This window comes from Schistocerca cancellata, chromosome 7, assembly GCF_023864275.1.
Source record: "Schistocerca cancellata isolate TAMUIC-IGC-003103 chromosome 7, iqSchCanc2.1, whole genome shotgun sequence".
Lineage (NCBI taxonomy): Eukaryota > Metazoa > Arthropoda > Insecta > Orthoptera > Acrididae > Schistocerca > Schistocerca cancellata.
The window spans coordinates 244,739,874-244,758,948 of NC_064632.1; the positions used below are offsets into that span (position 1 = coordinate 244,739,874).

Here is a 19,075-nt window from a genome sequence, read left to right on the forward strand (position 1 = left end):
ACCAAATTTAAGAGATCCAGAAGGAAGTGGCACCCCACCTGGAAATGAGCTACTGTCTGTAAGGCTCTGCAACTACGATATGGGGTGGCTCATTACATATGATAAAACTATAGGTTAGTCTGATGCAGAGACGATATAGAATGATGGTTCCCCATAGCAGAGAAATGAAGGGAGCAGCGACAGGCAGCAGTTGTCTCCTTACAGTACAGAGTTTAATAGGGATGGCAGTAGCTCACCAGGCATTCCATTTCCAAGTGAGAAGAGGTCTTATTTGCACCAACAAATTCTCACCTTGGGTAATCAACACAAATGACGGGCAAGTAAATGCTTCTCTATGCAAATGGTTGGCCAGTTCATTCCATGGGATATCCACCTGGCTTCGGGCTGAGAGAGAGAGAGAGAGAGAGAGAGAGAGAGAGAGAGAGAGAGAGAGAGAGTTAAGCAAGCAGTATGACTAAGGTCAAAGAGTATCATGAGCAGCTATTATGGTAGGGTGACAAGGGTAACATCAATGAATATCCTGGAAACTGTTCATTGGAACACTACAAATTAAAACACAAACAAAGGGAGAATTGTTTAATAAAACATACGACTCTGTTAGTGGGTATCAGCTTCACTATAAAAATACTGTGTTCCTGTCCAATGGGAGATGTAAAAAGCATATCCCATTCAATCCATGGTTTTAGTGACCCTTGTGTGAATGATGATATCACCCAGATAATCCTAAACAACTGAGAACAACTTACACTGGTGACAAAATTGACTTCTTTGAAATAGGTTAGTCCTAATTTGTTGTCTGTGTTCTAAACAAGGTTGAGGGTGGGGGTGGGGTAGGGACCATGGGGAGCACACACTAACAAGGGAATTGTCCAATCTAACATGTCATAACCTATCCTGAAATTTTTCACACAGGAAGAATATACCATGGGAAATGCCCTGTCAAAATTGTAGCTGCGAAGGCACACTGGAACTATTAAAGCAAGAAAAAAAAAATAATGTTACAGTGCTCAGTTCTGTAACACAAAGAACCACTTATAATAGTAGTTTGTACAGCCCTTCCTGCCTAGTACACAATCCCTTGAATACGTATTTACCCCGTAAAACAGTCCTCTATGCGGACGATACAACTTTTATCAATTCAGGACAGACTCTTGAATCTGTACGAGAAAAAAATAATATAATATTTGAAAAATGGGTTCATTGGTTTAGTACAAACTCCCTATACATAAATGAAGCAAAAACTGAGGAAATATTCTTTAATTTGAAGGTATCAAACAAAGAAAATAAGTCTGTTAAACTGTTAGGAATGATGATTGACCAGAAACTTAGCTGGGATAAAAATATCACATATGTCTGTTCTAAACTTGCACGTGCTATGTTCCTACTTTATAAGCTTAGGAATAATGTCAGCCAAAACTTACTGCTGCATTCATATTTTGCTTATATCCACCCCCATCTTTCAAATGGTATTCTGCTCTGGGGAAATTCTCCCAATTCAGTATCAATTTTCAGATGGCAAAAGAAAGCTCTTCAATGTATAGTGGGTTTATCTCCTAGGGATACATGCAGGGAACATTTCAAAAAACTTAACATCATGACAGTTCCTTGTTTGTACATCTATTATTGCTTATTACATGTAAAAGAAAGCATAGCTCAATATACCCTTAGGTCATCTGTCCACACCCATAATACGAGACCAAACCACACAATTGATCTGCCATACTCTAGACTGTCCAAGAGACATAATAGTTATAAATATGTAGGCCTCTAACTGTTTAATATGCTCCCTAAAATTGTACAAACAGTATCTAAAAATAAATTTAAGACAACATTGGGTCAATGGCTCAAAGGTAAAGCATTTTACTCAGTTGATGAATATAAAGATTGTAATATGGCAGATTTGCTGTTTTAACATAGAGAAAGGTACCTCTGCCTGTAGTAGGACCTAAATTTGGAAAAATAATATCTAACATATAGCCATAATAGACCAACTTCGAGTGCTCTATATTTGTATCAATATCTTAGGATGATGACATAGTGTTATCAACATGTATATGATAATGACATAATGTCATCAACATGAATACTCCCCGCTTAATATAAATTTGTATAATGTTTTCTTTTTTATTGTACTATACTAACATTCATATGATTTATATATACATTGGTTCAAATGGCTCTGAGCACTATGGGACTTAACATCTATGGTCATCAGTCCCCTAGAACTTAGAACTACTTAAACCTATCTAACCTAAGGACAGCACACAACACTCAGCCATCATGAGGCAGAGAAAATCCCTGACCCTGCCGGGAACCCGGGCGTGGGAAGCGAGAACGCTACCACACGACCACGAGATGCGGGCTATATATACATTGTTATGAGAATATAACCACCTTTATACTGTAATTGAGCTTATAGACAAAGCCCATTGTATAAGAAAATACTGAACGGCTAATAAATATTCTTATTCTTACGCAGACACAGCCATGATGAGAAAGTGTAGCACTGCATAGCACATAGTTCAAGGTGCACACATGTGAATTTGAAGCACTTGAACATACCAAAAATGTATCACATCTTAATTTTTTGAATAATGTGTAGTTCATATTGACAGTTAAACTGTTGCAGATGTAACTGTTACACAACTGACTGGCAGAGGAAACGAAATCAAAGCAATGTATTATGTTACATTACAGATGACTTCAAGACTTTAATTTGTTGATATGAAATATTTTATAAAAAAATTTGTAGCACAGTTCTTATGGTAATTTTTGAATAATTTATATTTTACTAACAATGAAACAGTTCCTTGTTTATTCTCTCTAGTCGTTACAAAAATGTGAAGGGTGTACTGGATGATAAAAATAAACATTTTCCTTCGGTAAGTCATACCTGATACCAAAAAAAATTGGCATATACAGGCACTTGACAGAATTGAGACAGAGTAAGAAATGATCATGGCTGTTGTTCTGGATATTTTGCAGTGTACCAGACGTACTTTGTCACATTTGTAAACTGTGTTAATGCAAACTGACAATGCGCAAATGACTGAAGTTAACAATACTGTTACGATGATAAACCTGGCATGATAAAAAGCTACTGGAAATTAGATTGTCTGGCAATTTTCTGAATAATGCTTTACACTGTCAAAAAATTTCTTTATTGGCGGATGAATCGAACTATTAGTTCCGGGTGGAATCCAAATTATATTAACAATCTTTTCATCCTTCTCAAAGCCAGAGGTGTCATTATGTCTAGGCCAAAGGTCCAACAAAATCACTAAATTATTCACAGTGATTGGTAATAAGACATTTCAGATGTAGTATTGAAAATTACTCTCTCCCATTTTTCCAGATTTTGCTATGTCAAAAAGAAGATTTTTGGAACCAAACAGTCCTTTTTTTTAAATTTTGGCCCTAATTTGCTTTAAGGTTCTTGAAGACAGATACAAAGCTGTGTGCATATTTAGCACTGGGTGTAAATCTTTCTTCCATTTAGATAAGTTACATTCAGATTTTACGAAACAAAACCTGCTTTGCAGACAGATTAACTTCAAGTATTTGGTCCTCCTTCATTTAATCAAAAGATTTCCAGCCTTTTCTTTGTCACTGAAAGCTAGTACTCTCCACGTTTTCTTTAGGTTAGGAAGGTATTGTATTTTTGCTCTGGACTTCAATCAACAGTCCTAGTTCGAACCACAATTCAGGAAATTGTCAGAGTTACTTCTTCTTTCTTCTAATGAAATGTCGATTTCATTCTAATTAATGTCCAAGAAACTATCTGATGAATAATACATATGTAAGTCTTCAGGAGTAGTAGGTGCTTTCAACTGCATACCACATTCTTCTTGTTCTATCTTTGTAAGGTTGAAAAATAAAAACAGTAATTGGCTACCAGGTTCCTGTGGAACTCCAGAATCTGCACAGAGACAGATGCTATTAGAAAGTATATAAAAACTTGGTTTACCTCCACTCTTAACACTTTGTGATACCACAAAGGCAGCTGCTAATTATTATGGATACTCAATGAGTTACAAATTTGAGCAAGTAATAACTGAACAACTGTGTCAGTGAAACTATGAACGGAAACTGAAATTTGCTTTACAAATTATGATTGTGTTGTGCTTTGTTAACTGTTTACCGATGTGCCGTCAGTCAAGGATATGTACCAGCCACGTTGCGCATGCGTCCAATCAGCCTATCATGGAGTGGAATAACCTTTATACTTGCAGTGTGTCTTAGCAGCAAAACTTCAACATTGTGTTTCTTTCAGTATATTCTTATTAATACATAAAAAAAATGTAAGGGCAGGTTTTGATATGCTGGACTGGACCATTCCCTTGTAAGAGGGTCATACAGAGGTCTGTCCCTGCACTCTCTCACAGGCAGCACAACACTTTCTCCCACCTTGATCCTGCTATCCCTCTTCCTTACAACCCCCAACCCCACACCCTCCATTCCCAATGCAGGCTGTTGTTGCTTATGTCAGACACAGCTACAGTCTGTAGTCTACAGTCAGGCCACAGTGGCAGGAGAGTGTGTTTCTATTTCCAATGAAGGCATCTTAGCCGAAAACTTAAATGTGCGGTCTGCGACTCAATGCCTGCTCTATGTGGTGAGTAGCAATCTGTCCTTTTAGTATTGTTGTTATTCCACTCTCTACTTTCCACTGCTTGATTTAGTCTCTTATAATTTACTATCTTTATTTTTTTCATTACTGTATACACCTGTTGCAACTATAAGTGTCCCTGTGATGTTTGAAGCTCTATCACTACAGCATATTTGTCATAGATTTGGGATATTTCTGTCATAAAGTCACATTTTTTTGGAGAACACTATAACAACTTTTGTACTGGCACTGTATACGAATTTCAACAATCCTTATGAAAACAAGAGGATGTTTGTATTTCTAATTTACGGTCCCTGAATATGGCTTATGTCACTACCCAGATTTTATATATTCCAGTTTTCTGTGACCAGAATTAATTTATACAATGTTCTTAGTCAAAGATGCCTTGTAAAAACATAGCTTACAGATTTAACTAGTCGTATAATTAAAAAGTCAGTAAAGCAGTTTCTGGTAAGATTTTTATGTCTTCCCTAAAAACATCTGCCTCAAGAAGTCATACAACCTAAACATTTTTAAATAGTCCACTAACCAACACCAAATGCTTAAGCGTATTACTCGGACTTCTCCATTTCTAAATTCTTAAACCAATATAAAATTGCCATACACAAGTATTTTCTTTTTAGTTGGACTCACTTGTGTAGTGTGGTGGACAGCATCAAGTCACACTTCCATCATCCAAAGAGCAAGTCTATCAATTCAGCCTTGCTAATCCATGAGTGAATATTTTAAATGATAGTTTAAGAGTGGCCAACTCATTTCAGGAGCTCACGTATTGAAGTCTCTGGCTTATTTATTGTTTATATTATCTTTTGGCAATCTCTACCTGAATGTCACTACTATCCACACTATCAGCTGTATCAATGTTTTCAATTTTTAATCTGTCCATGCACGAATTCTTTAGTATGTACAGGACCACAGCTGCTGAACACGCAGAAACTGATTATTGTTATTGCATTTTACTCGTCAGGAAATTGGATAAAAAGAGAGTTGTCCTATTTGTGTCCGACAATCAAAAGGCTTAAAACATATATTTGTATTATCTAGTAACAGACATACATTTACCAATTATGGATATGTGGTCATTTCTGCTAGCCTCTGTCATTAAATACTTTTCCATCACAGGCCCAACTATTCCTGCATATATCATAGGACACGGGACAACCTGGCCACAAACAATTGTAACATTCCAACAGTTGAATAAGATCCATTTGATTCCTTTCCTGACACTTCATTCTTAACTGCCTCTTTTTCTCAACTATTTTAGACAGCTACAAAAACTAATTAAATGCAATTACTCACCACAAGTAGTTTAAGGCCCCTCTCACCAGCTGTGTTAGGGTGTAGACCCATTTCTTCAATCATATTTCCACCCTTCAGGCAGTCTTCAATATAACCAACCAATACCTGCAAATATCAACACAAACAACTTTCCTGTATATTTTAGTAAGAATTACATCTTGAAATAAGAAAGCAGATTTACAGGAGTAGGCAATAAGGTATTATAATATAAGTTTTGTACAGAGTGTGTGCAGTGACACTACATATTCTAAGACAATGAATTGCTAGCAGTGCACAGGGTAGTGTTGATCCCAACATTTACTTCATATTCTTTGCTGTTTCTTGGCAGAAGTCTGTATATCAATATAGCATAGCAAGAAATTACTTGGAAAAACAATGATATGTAGAAACCGCTAATTCTGAAATACATTAGTCGATTAAAAGTTTCTTGTAATCTCGAACTTTCCTAACCATTTTAAGACATTTAGAAATCTCTCTTCCTTTCTACACTCCTGGAAATGGAAAAAAGAACACCATACTTGCTCCGGACACTGCGAGAGGGCTGTACAAGCAATGATCACACGCACGGCACAGCGGACACACCAGGAACCGCGGTGTTGGCCGTCGAATGGCGCTAGCTGCGCAGCATTTGTGCACCGCCGCCGTCAGTGTCAGCCAGTTTGCCGTGGCATACGGAGCTCCATCACAGTCTTTAACACTGGTAGCATGCCGCGACAGCGTGGACGTGAACCGTATGTGCAGTTGACGGACTTTGAGCGAGGGCGTATAGTGGGCATGCGGGAGGCCGGGTGGACGTACTGCCGAATTGCTCAACACGTGGGGCGTGAGGTCTCCACAGTACATCGATGTTGTCGCCAGTGGTCGGCGGAAGGTGCACGTGCCCGTCGACCTGGGACCGGACCGCAGCGACGCACGGATGCACGCCAAGACCGTAGGATCCTACGCAGTGCCGTAGGGGACCGCACCGCCACTTCCCAGCAAATTAGGGACACTGTTGCTCCTGGGGTATCGGCGAGGACCATTCGCAACCGTCTCCATGAAGCTGGGCTACGGTCCCGCACACCGTTAGGCCATCTTCCGCTCATGCCCCAACATTGTGCAGCCCGCCTCCAGTGGTGTCGCGACAGGCGTGAATGGAGGGACGAATGGAGACGTGTCGTCTTCAGCAATGAGAGTGGCTTCTGCCTTGGTACCAATGATGGTCGTATGCATGTTTGGCGCCGTGCAGGTGAGCGCCACAATCAGGATTGCATACGACCGAGGCACACAGGGCCAACACCCGGCATCATGGTGTGGGGAGCGATCTCCTACACTGGCCGTACACCACTGGTGATCGTCGAGGGGACACTGAATAGTGCACGGTACATCCAAACCGTCATCGAACCCATCGTTCTACCATTCCTAGACCGGCAAGGGAACTTGCTGTTCCAACAGGACAATGCACGTCTGCATGTATCCCGTGCCACCCAACGTGCTCTAGAAGGTGTACGTAAACTACCCTGGCCAGCAAGATCTCCGGATCTGTCCCCCATTGAGCATGTTTGGGACTGGATGAAGCGTCGTCTCACGCGGTCTGCACGTCCAGCACGAACGCTGGTCCAACTGAGGTGCCAGGTGGAAATGGCATGGCAAGCCGTTCCACAGGACTACATCCAGCATCTCTACGATCGTCTCCATGGGAGAATAGCAGCCTGCATTGCTGCGAAAGGTGGATATACACTGTACTAGTGCCGACATTGTGCATGCTCTGTTGCCTGTGTCTATGTGCCTGTGGTTCTGTCAGTGTGATCATGTGATGTATCTGACCCACCCCAGGAATGTGTCAATAAAGTTTCCCCTTCCTGGGACAATGAATTCACGGTGTTCTTATTTCAATTTCCAGGAGTGTATTTTCCATCATGTGTCACCTATGAAGAAATTAGATTGCAGGTCATTATTAAGTTTTTCTTAAATTTACTGGAGACTGAGTGACCAAGTGAGGTAAAGAAATTGTTAAAGCACTGGGCATGCATTCGGAATGAACAGAATTCAAATCTCTGTCCAGACAGAATTTATCCTTCAGCTCTAATTACCTCATCACCGGAGGAAAATTTAAATCCTCCTTCCACCCATACTGTGCCGGGAAATGAATCTGGAATAATGGAGTCATTAAAAATATAGCTCCACAAAATTTTTCTGTTTCAGAAAGTGAAGTTCAAGTAAGATGAAGTGGACAAAATAGTAGCAGATTCCATGTAATGAATATGTATGCTCAAAATTAATGTTGTTTTAAAATACATGTGTATACCCTGCACCTGAGGGATGTTATGAAAATAATTTCTTGTCATTCTATCCTACTATACTGCTACAAATAAGCACACTAAAACAACTGTAGGATGGATGTGTTACTCCCAATGTTAGAAAAACCTATGCTTACTGTGAAGACAGTTGTCAGGATGACACATGCCATTTCATGATCAAATTTCTCACAGAGAAAGAAGAAAGACAGAACACTAAACAGCACTAAAAATTGTTTTCTGTTTTTTTTCTTTTCTTCCATGTTGCAAAATTAAAAAAAAAAAACGGATCTGTAAGTTATTGATGGTGTACTTCTGCCTAGTATGTCACGGGTTACATAACAAAGTACAAACCTCAACAATATTATGAGGCAGACTGCTATTCACCGTAAGGATGAAATGCTGACTTTTAAAAAAAACCAACACACACACACAAAACCGAGTATACCTCATGCACACACAATTGCTATATCTGGCAGCTCCAGAGTTTTTATGAACTGCGCAGATGGGAGTAATTCTCAGAACGCATCCTCCACTCCCAAAATTATCCCGGCCTGAACCTATGGCAACTTACTGTCCTCGTACCCTCCACCCAACAGTTTCCACCCTATCTGTTCTATCACCTCGTTCCAATTCACATACCCTCACCCTCATTATGTGCCCCTTTCTACCCACACCCCTGCTGATCTTTTCCCCTTCTCTGTTCCTCTTCTTTTCCGCTTCCCATTCCTCCTCCCACTCCATCCCCCGCAGCCTCCCAGTGCTGTGCCTGGCAGTACTGTCCTGCTGCCATCTAGCCCCAGCATGCACTGCCAGTTTTTTTTTTGGCACTTTCTATTACGGTCTTCTGCCCCCCCCCCCCCCCACTTCAAACCCCACCCGTACCCTGCTATGTCTCCCCCTTTCCCACCCAATCCTGATTGCTGCTCTTGTTCACCTTGAGAGTAGCATTCTGATCACAGCAGCACATGTACGCATGAGGTGTACCTCCCCGTGTGTGTTTTCTCAATCTGTAATAGTCTTTTCATTATGTCTGTCTGCAATTCAATGTGTCATCTCTACATTGAGTTGCTCTCTCCCTATGAGTTGCAACCTATCCGTTTCATAATATTGCTGATATTCCAAACTGGACTTTCTATTGCTTGACAGTACAAGTCTCTCTGTCGCTGCATAACTAATGCAATCTACAATCATTTGAACTTGCTTTATGTATTCAACATCTCTATCTCCCTTTACAATGTATACAATAAATGTTTTCCTCCAATACCAAACTGACTATTCCTTGATTCTTCACGATGTGTCCGTCAACCGATCCCTTCTTCCAGTACCACATTTCAAAAGCTTCTATTCTCTTCATGTCTAAATTGTTTATCATCCACATTTCAATTCCATATAAGGCCATCACCCAACTATCACCTTTAGGTAAGACTTCTTATCACTTTCAGCTAAAAGTAGATGTTCCATATTTCTCTTTCTCAGAAATGATTTTCTTGCAATTGCCATTCTGCATTTTATATCCTATCTACTTTGAACATAATTAGTTATTCTGCTGATCAAATAGAAAAACTCATCTGGCACTTTTTAGTGTTTCATTTTCTAATACTATTCCCTCAGCATCACCTGATTTAATTATACTACATCCCATTACCTTGTCTTCCTTTAGTTTATATTCATCTCGTAACTTCTGTTGAAGACACTACCCATTTTGTTGAGCAGTTCTTCCACATCTTTGGTTGTCCCGTGTCATCAGCAAACCTCAACATGTTTATTTCTTCTCCCTGAACTCTAATTCTCTCTCCAAATTTTTCTCTGGTTTCGTTTGCTGCTTGTTAAATGTATGGATTGAAATAACAATGAGAATAGGCTACAACCCCATCTCATTCCTTTCTCAACCACTTCCTGCTGTTCAAGTCCTTTGGCACTTTTAACTGAAGTCTGGTTTCTGTCCAAGTTGTAGATAACATTTCATTCTCTGTATTTTATCCATGTTATCTTCAGAATGTCAAAGAGTGTATTCTGACCAACATTATCAAAAGCTTTCTCTATGTCTGTAATGCTACAAAACATAGGTTTGCATTTCTGTAACCTATCTTCTGAAGATAAGTCATATGGTCAATATTCCCTCATGTGTTTCTAAACTTCTCCAAACCCCAAACTACTCTCCCAATGATCAAATTATACCAGTTTTTCCATTCTTCTGCAAATAATTTACTTCAAATTATGTAACCTTGGCTTAATAGATTGGCGGCTGACTAATATTCACATCTCTCAGCACCCTCCTTCTTTGGAACTGAAATTGTCACTTTCTTCTTGAAGTCTGAGAGTATTTTGATTGTCTCATATGCCTTACAAACCACAAGGAATGGTTTTGTCAGCACGGGTTCTTCTAAGGATTTAGATAATTCAGAGAGAATGTTGTCTATGCTAGGGGCCTTGTTTCAACTTCTTTCAGTGATGTGTCAATTCTTCTCACAGTATCATACTCCCAACTCATCTTGGAATTACTTCCTCTTCCCTTCCTATATTGCCTTCAACTTGATTTCACTTGTACATCTCATCTTACATTTCTCCCACATTTCAAATTTTCCTTCTTTAACTATACTAGCTGGCCATCTGAGCACTTGATATTTAGACAGCTGTTTGTCTTTTCTTCAAATTTTTCTTATAGATGGCCTCTATCATTCCCCTAGTCATGCACACTTCTACAGGCTTGTGTTTCTCCTCCAGCCATTTCTCCTGGCAATGCGCCATTTTCTATTAATCACATTCTTTGGACATCTGTATTCTTTTTTGCCTGCTTAATTCCATGCATTATAACATGTTCTTCTTTTTCAATTAAATTCAATATATTCTTTGTATCCAAGGATAGCTGATCAAGTGAACCAAAAACTTCAAAGTGATTGGTGATGGACAGTTAGTGGTCTGGCTAATGAATTCCAAAATAAATTTGGTTTTGTAAAGGGTCTGACTTGAGCAAAACCCTATTTTTAAGGGTGTTTTGATCAAGACAGTCCCTCTTTAAAAACAAATCTATCTGTAAACAAACACAGACAGAAAGGCTTCAACCTCAAGATGTTATCCAAAATGCTGCTATAAAACTCAGTTTACAGGGCTGTTACTATACAGCTTTGATATCACATACTGTGTGCAAGATGGACTTCAAAAATGCTCACTGATCAGCACAAAGAGCAAAGAATGCATAGTGCATGACAGTTTTTGGAGCATTATAGACAAGATGAAGATCGTTTGTTTTCCCACATGGTAACGGGTGACAAGCATGGATATCATACACCAACACAGAATTGAAACAACAGTCGATACAGTGGTGCCATTCAATTCACCCAATCCAAAAAAGCTTAAGCAATCTCTGCTCCCAAATAGAGAAATGATGGCTACCGTTTACAGAAAGGGAATCCTTTTCATTTATTTCCTGTATTGTGGGTCAACAATTACAGCATATTACAATTACAACATATACATTGAAACACTAACCAAACTGAGATGTGTGATCCAAAATCGATGCTAGAGGAAACTGCCGTCTGGCTAATCCTCCTTCACGACAACACATGCCCTCACACTGCTGCAGAAACCAAGTCTTTTGTTGGAAACTTTTTAAGCACCCTCTGTATAGGCCTGGCCTCACAGCAAGTGGCTATTTCCTCTTCTTACATTTGAAAAAATGGAACTGGGTGCATAATGATTTCAAACTCAAGACTGGCATTACCAATTGGTTCAATTCTCAGGTGGCAGACTTCTCTGAAGAGGGGTAAAAGAGGCTGGTCCAGTTTCACAAAAAGTGTATAGATATGAATGGTGATTATGTGTAAAAGTAAAGCAGGTATGTAGTACAATATTACGGTCAATAAAAACATTTCCTCATGAGTTTATTTCTTATGACCAAACAGACCTTAGGTTTGGAATATGCTACATATTTCAGCCTGCAAAACTATCCCTTCATCTTCTATTGTATTCCTTCCCATTCCTGTCAAACATTGCCTAAGGTTCCCTCCGAAATTATTGACATCTTATTTATTATCAGACCTGCTTTGAGTTATCCCTATTTTAATTTTTGTTTATAATCCTGTATTCATCAGAACAGAAGTTCCAGTCTTTCTGCTAACATTCCACACTGCAACAAGTAGAATGACTGCTTAGTTTAATTGCAGAATTTATTCCACTGCTTAGGGTAGTATCAACCTACAACTATTTCTCCCTTAATAGTCATATGTATAAACAGCAGTATGGATGGATGATGACATCCCCCTGTGTAGTCCCTGCCTGGAGACCCCAACGAAGTATATGCCCTCCAGAACATTTTACCCAAGAGGATACCATCATGATTTAACCAAATAGTAGAGCTGCATGCTCTCTGGAAAAATAATGGCTGTAATTTCTCATTGCTTTCGACCTTTTGTAGTACCTGCATAGGAAGGCCCTTCTGGCTAATGTTAAAAGGCCAGATAAGTCAATAATCCAGACTTTTGTCCCACGAACTACTGAAATCACTGCTGCCTCTCTTCAGGAACTGTATATTTGTCTGGTCTCTGCACAGATACCCCTCCATTTTGACTGCAGCTACAGTAAGGACATCCTTTCATGGTACATGAATGTGTTTGTAAATGAGGAGCTGGTACAGTTTAGTGATGTCACAGAATAGAATTTCGTATCCCATACACTGTGGAGCATGAAAGGAAGACTCTGCAAAGAAGAATTATTGCCTTAGGGAGAGCAATGTCGCCAATGAGATGCAACATTGGTTTTATGTCAAGCGCAGAATTTAGGAGGTGCCATACTGGATTAAGTCATATGGAGTTGTAATCTGTATTTGGCAGTTTTTATATAAGAACATTCATGCTAGGGGTATAAGACTTAAAAGCACACTGAGGATCTCTCAAAAATGCTTCACTTTTAGTACAATTTGTAATTGTAAAATAATGAGAAACTATGATTTTATAGATTAAGGGTTCTCATATTTGATGCTTTTTGTGTTATAACTTGCATACTACAAAAGTATGCTTTTTTGGTTTTGGTTTTAGGGCGCAAAACTGCTATGGTCATAAGCGCCCGGTCCGGTACTTAAGAAACATTAAAAAACCGAAAATGGAAACCAGCAGCAATGGGAACCAAAGTCATAAAATTGGAGAAACTAAAAACAGAAGGAAGGCTTAAAAATCCTCTACAGAAGGGGTACGAAAGTATGCTGTTTCAGCACTATAGTGCATTTATTATTTATACCTTATGTTTTCCAAAAGACTCAGGGACTTTCTTATTAATTTCATAGAAGTATATTCTGCAATACCCAGTGTTATTCATAGTAAACTAGCAAATCCAGCAATGCTTTGCAATTGTTAAATATGTATGAGAATTGGAGGCATGTCCTAATTTCCCTCTCCTTCAGCCCCCTTTGTCCTTGACCTTGTCCTTGTCCTCCTCCTCCTCCTCCTCTTCCTCCCCCCCCCCCCCCAAACTCCATCCATTGTCTTCCCTCCACTCCCCACTCATCTCTTATCCCACACTCACTCTATCCATTTCTTCCTCCTACATCTCTGTCCATATCCTCCTTCCCCTTCTTTACATTCATCCCCCCCCCCTACTCTGTCCATCTCCTCCCTCCCCTCCCTGATCTTATTTATTGTTATTACAAATGGAACCTTGATTGGAAACAGAAGTCAAAATGAATGGGTAAATGGTTGAAACCATTGGCATATGGGGTATGAGAGAGACCTATCGAGCTGCTGGGGCTACGAAGATATTAGCTTTAATGACAACATTTCATATGGTTTTAATTTTGGAACACGTAGAATTGTAAAGTTATCCATTAACACAACTTTCCTGTTTTCTGTTAAAAATGACTGCAAAAGGAAAGGAAAACTGCATATTTTCAGAGCACGGTTTAACATGTTTCTTGCGGGCAGTCCAACAGAAAGTGTTTATTGTATAACATATCTATATCTCCAGTGGTTTAGGCTGTGCGTTATCTGTCAGTCAGTCGAGAAGGGATTCATACAACTGAATCTTTCCTTGAACTGAAACAAAACAATGTCAGTAAGATCATGAATTTATTGAACTTAAATAAATCAGAAGTCACAGTGCTTAAGCTCCAACCAAGCAAGTCAAACTCGACTGAATCCATTGCTCCAGAGTCATAACGGATCATGCCTGATAATTTAGTATTCGATTTTCCTACAAATGCTGTCTACACTCTTCATCAGTCTCACTGAGTCAATGATCTTGTAGTTGACTTGCATTGTGTGTACACCACTGATATTTTGACACCTCCTGGCGCCATTTTTTTCATGGAAATAAACCACGAACTGAAATTATTTGAATGTTTGCAACATGCCCCAATATGATCACCACTGACAACATGTTTGGCCACCTGCTACGTCAACATTCAAAATTCTTGTGTGTGTAAATTCCAACTCAGTTATTCAAACTCGATTGTATCTGTTGTTCCGGAGTCATAATGGATCGTGCTCCAAACACTGTGTATGCTCTTCATTAGTCCCATTGAATAGGCGGTCATGTATTGGCCTGCACTGCATGCACACCAACCGGTATTTCGATGCCTCACTGGTGGCAGTTTTTGACATCAATTCAATCTCTGCAGCACACAAAAGATATGATCACCACCAATAAAACATTGAAGTATTGCTTCCAGTTGTATTCTTCTTCGCAAAGTATAAATATTCAAATGGAATTTTTTGTTTTTATGAAAGCATGTGACAGCAGAACTGTCAAACTCAACACGAATTTTCTTTGGTATGACAACATATGACAGCATAACTGTAAAAATGACCACAATTCTTTCACTGAGATTTTCATATAATATCATCAAAATTGACGACTTTCCCGATTTTCCAAAAAAAAAATTCCCACAAACTTCGTCCTGACAATTACGGAAAAAAAGAAAAGGGAAAAAAAAATGCCCAATCGGTCGAGGCGTTCTCAAGTGATGATCTTTTACACATTCGGCAACTGATTTTTACTTATAAAGATAAGAGTGCTCTCTACCTGAGAGTGTGCTTGATTTCACTAATATCCCAGGAAAAATGAACTAATAAATAACAGTACTGGGAGATTCCCTTCTTCAAGAATTGCTAACAGGGTTAAGGCAGCTATTCAACATGTGTCCATTTTTGTAGAGAAACTGTGTGATAAATGCACCAGATGCAGCCCACGACTGCTACTGGAGACTGTTGCAGTCGCAAATCATGAGGAACTTGTTCCGAGAGATATGAGGTGTGTTCAAAAAGTAAGACGACTTTATATTTTTATGAGAACATACTTTATTCACCAGTATTCATGTTGTCCCCTACAAAGCAATCCCCCTCAAATACAATACACTTTTGCCAACACTTCTTCCAGTCCTCAAAGCACTTATCATAAGCACTTTTTGATACAAAAAGTATTTTATTTCCTCAATCGTTGAAAATCTTCATCCTTTCATAGGTCTCTTCTGATTTGTGAACAGGGGAAAGACGCAGGGGACCAAATCCGGTAAATATCGTGGCTGAGGCATGATTGTCATGTTGGTTTTGGCCAAAAATCTCTCACAAGCAATTATGAATGAGCAGGTGCCTTGTAGTGATACAAAAGCCACAAATTTTGTTTTCACAATCCCAGACTTTTTGTGTATTGCCTTTCGCAAACAGCCCATAACGTCAAGGTAATACTCCTTACTGACCGTACAAACCTTGAGGCAAAAATTCATGATGAGCTACACCAAAATAATTGGGGAAAAAAAACAAGTGAGCAAAATTTTGACATTTGATCAAACTTGGTGTGCTTTTTTTAGTCTTGGCTCTCCAGGATGCTTCCATTGGGATGATTGGGATTTTGTTTCAATGTCATAACCGTAAACCCATGTTTCATCACCAGTTGTGACCCTTTTTAGCAAATCAGGATCATCACTGATGTCATTCAAAAGCTCTGCGCAATGCCATTGCGACAGTTCTTCTGATCAAAATTGAGAAGTTTTGGAACACACTTTGCCGACACACGTCTATGCCCAAAACATCCAAAAAATTTGCATGATATGAGCTGAGCGATATGTCAACATCCTTAGTAACTTCTTTTACAGTAATTCAACAATTTTCCTCACTGCTTCGATGTTATCATCTGTTGTTGATGTGCTGGGGCATCCAGAGCGAGGTTTGACATTGGCATCTTCTTGGCCATCATGGAAGAGCTTGCACCATTTGTAAACTACCAAATTATTATTATTATTATATATTTTTTTTTTTTTACATAGAGCAGACTCACAGTATGCCACTGTCAACAGTTCAAGTGTTTTAGAGCACTTGATTCCATTTTTTACACAAGATTTGATGCAAATTCTTTGCTCCATTTTTTATAATAACCGAAAATTGCTGAGCACACTAAAACATGTCTAACCTTTCTATCTGTGAAAAACAAACAAATATGCTGTACTCTTGAAACTGTGAACATATGTTCAGGACATCTGTACCAACATAAAAAAAAAAATCAATAACTGAATGTATGCTGCTTGCGCAATTTGAAAAGTCACCTTATTTACTGAATAGCCCTTGTATAGCAAGTCGTTTCAGAGCACACAGCAACATCTACAGATACCGAGTCTAGTGTGCTTTGCAATGAAAAACACTTCCCTTGTGAGGATGGCATAAGGCTATCTGTATCAAAGAAGATGAGGCGCACAAGTCATCCATTTCGGCAGGTCCACAGTTTATGAGAGCGGGGACGTGAAAACAGATTGTAATAAACTCAGCAAAAGATAAAGCAATAGGCGCATATAATTGGTTGGTTTGGATCTAGGTCAATAACTTGGTTCATTGGCAAGTGATTTAAAATGTGTGTGTGTGTGTGTGTGTGTGTGTGTGTGTGTGTGTGTGTGTTTGTGAGAGAGAGAGAGAGAGAGAGAGACACCCAAAAATGAATTGTAGGTGAATAGCTGCCTCTCCTAATTTTTATTTGCAATCTACGTTCTACGTTAAGTCACATAAGCACACATCTATTCTAATTAGCTTCCAAAACAGAAAATTCTGTCTTAATAATAATTAGTTCCATACACAATGAACATTTATTCAGTTCTGTATGAATACCTTAATTGATTGGTGATCGACCATTACGGACGATATCCTCTCCAGTAACATCTTCACAGTATTATAATACAGATTTGTCATCACAGGTTGCCCAAGCTTCTTAAGAATCAAGCTCTGTAAAACAAGAAATGAAAGGACTCTAAAAATAACACCTACAAAAAACATCATTTCATCTGAAAGTTATTAGAATCTCAACTACAAATAAATGTAGTTTTTTTTTCTTTTTTAGTATAAAAACAGAAAAATACCAATACCTTTTCAAAAATACGCTAAATTATTGCCCTTCTCTCAAAGTTATAAAACTGAAAGAGCTGAAAGAAATGTTCACAGTTCCACTCTCCAATAAACACAAATGCTTAATAGATGGTTATATGGTCACTTGACTCACAATTAACTATGTAATCTCTTACTAAGTTCTTTTGTTACAGATAGTGACAGAAATGTTACGGGTAAATGAGGAACACACTGTGGTGACAAAAGTCATGGGATAGCAATATGCATAGATACAGATGGTAGTAGCACCGTGCAAATAACATACAAAAAAGTAGTGTATTGGCGGAGTTGTCATTTGTGCTCAGGTGACTCAACGTTTCCGATGTGATTATGGGTGCATTACAGAATTAACAGACTTCGAATGTGGGATGGTAATTGGAGCTAGAACTGTGGGATTTTCCATTTTGGAAATCATTACGAAATTCAATATTTCAAGATCAACAGGGTCAAGAGCGTGCCGAGAACACCAAATTTTAGGCAGTACCTCTCAATATGGACAACATAGTGCACTTAACATCTGAGATCAGCAGTGTTTGCATACAGTTGTCAGTGCTAACTGACAAGCAATACTGTGTGAAATACTCACAGAAACCAATGTGGGACGTACAACGAATGTATCCATTAGGACAGTATGTCGAAATCTGGCATTAATGGGCTATGGCAGCAGACGATCAATGAGAGTGCCTTTGCTAACAGCACAACATCGCCATTAGCGCTTCTCCTGGACTCATGGTCATATCGGTTGGCCCCAAACAATTGGAAAACTGTGGCCTGGTCAGATGAGTCTTGATTTCAGTTAGTGAGAGATGGTTGTAGAGTCTGAGTGTGGTGCAGACCCCATGAAGCCATGGACTCAAGTTGTCAACAAGGCACTGTGTAAGCTGGTGGTGACCCCATAATGGGGTGAGCTGTGTTTCCATGGAATGGCCTGGGTCCTGTTGTTCAACTAACCGATCATTGAATAGAAATGGTTATGTTCGGCTACTCAGAGATCATTTGCAGCCATTCATGGACTTCATTTTCCCAAACAAACACTAAATTTTTATGAATGACAATGGCCAGACACATTAAAGGGCCACAACTGTTGACGTTTGGTTTGGAGAACATTCTAGACAATTCGAGTGAATGATTTGGCCACCCATCAAACATTTATGTGGCATGATTGAGTTGTCAGCTTGTGTAAAAAACCTGCACTGGCAACACTTTCATAATTATGGATGGCTGTGCAGGCAGCGCGACTCAGTATTTCTGCAGGGGATTTCCAACAGCTAGTTGAGTCCATGTCACATCACTTTGCTGTATTACAATGGGCAAAAGGATATCAGACAATATTAGGAGGTATTTCACGACTTTTGTCACCTCATGTACATAGCAAATACCAAATTATCACTTACATTGACTCTGGGTATTAATATTTTTGTTTTCAGTGCTTTAACTGACAGGAAACGGATGCCAGTGAGACAGAGATTATCTGCTCATTTACTACAAAAGCAGTGCAGTACGCAGGCAACTAC

General features: G+C 39.2%; 1 protein-coding gene across 3 annotated transcripts in view; it reads right to left on the reverse strand.

Annotated features, from left to right (window-relative positions):
- The window catches only part of LOC126092587 (sister chromatid cohesion protein PDS5 homolog B-B), a 177,438-nt gene that overhangs the window by 95,658 nt on the left and 62,705 nt on the right, over positions 1–19,075 (reverse strand). For all 3 annotated transcript variants that reach the window (XM_049908278.1, XM_049908276.1, XM_049908277.1), the window contains exons 11-12: positions 17,289–17,402; positions 5,930–6,034 (exon numbers count right to left, since the gene is read on the reverse strand). In XM_049908278.1, coding sequence (XP_049764235.1) covers positions 5,930–6,034; positions 17,289–17,402 — 219 coding nt within the window. The remainder of the gene's footprint in view (positions 1–5,929; positions 6,035–17,288; positions 17,403–19,075) is intronic.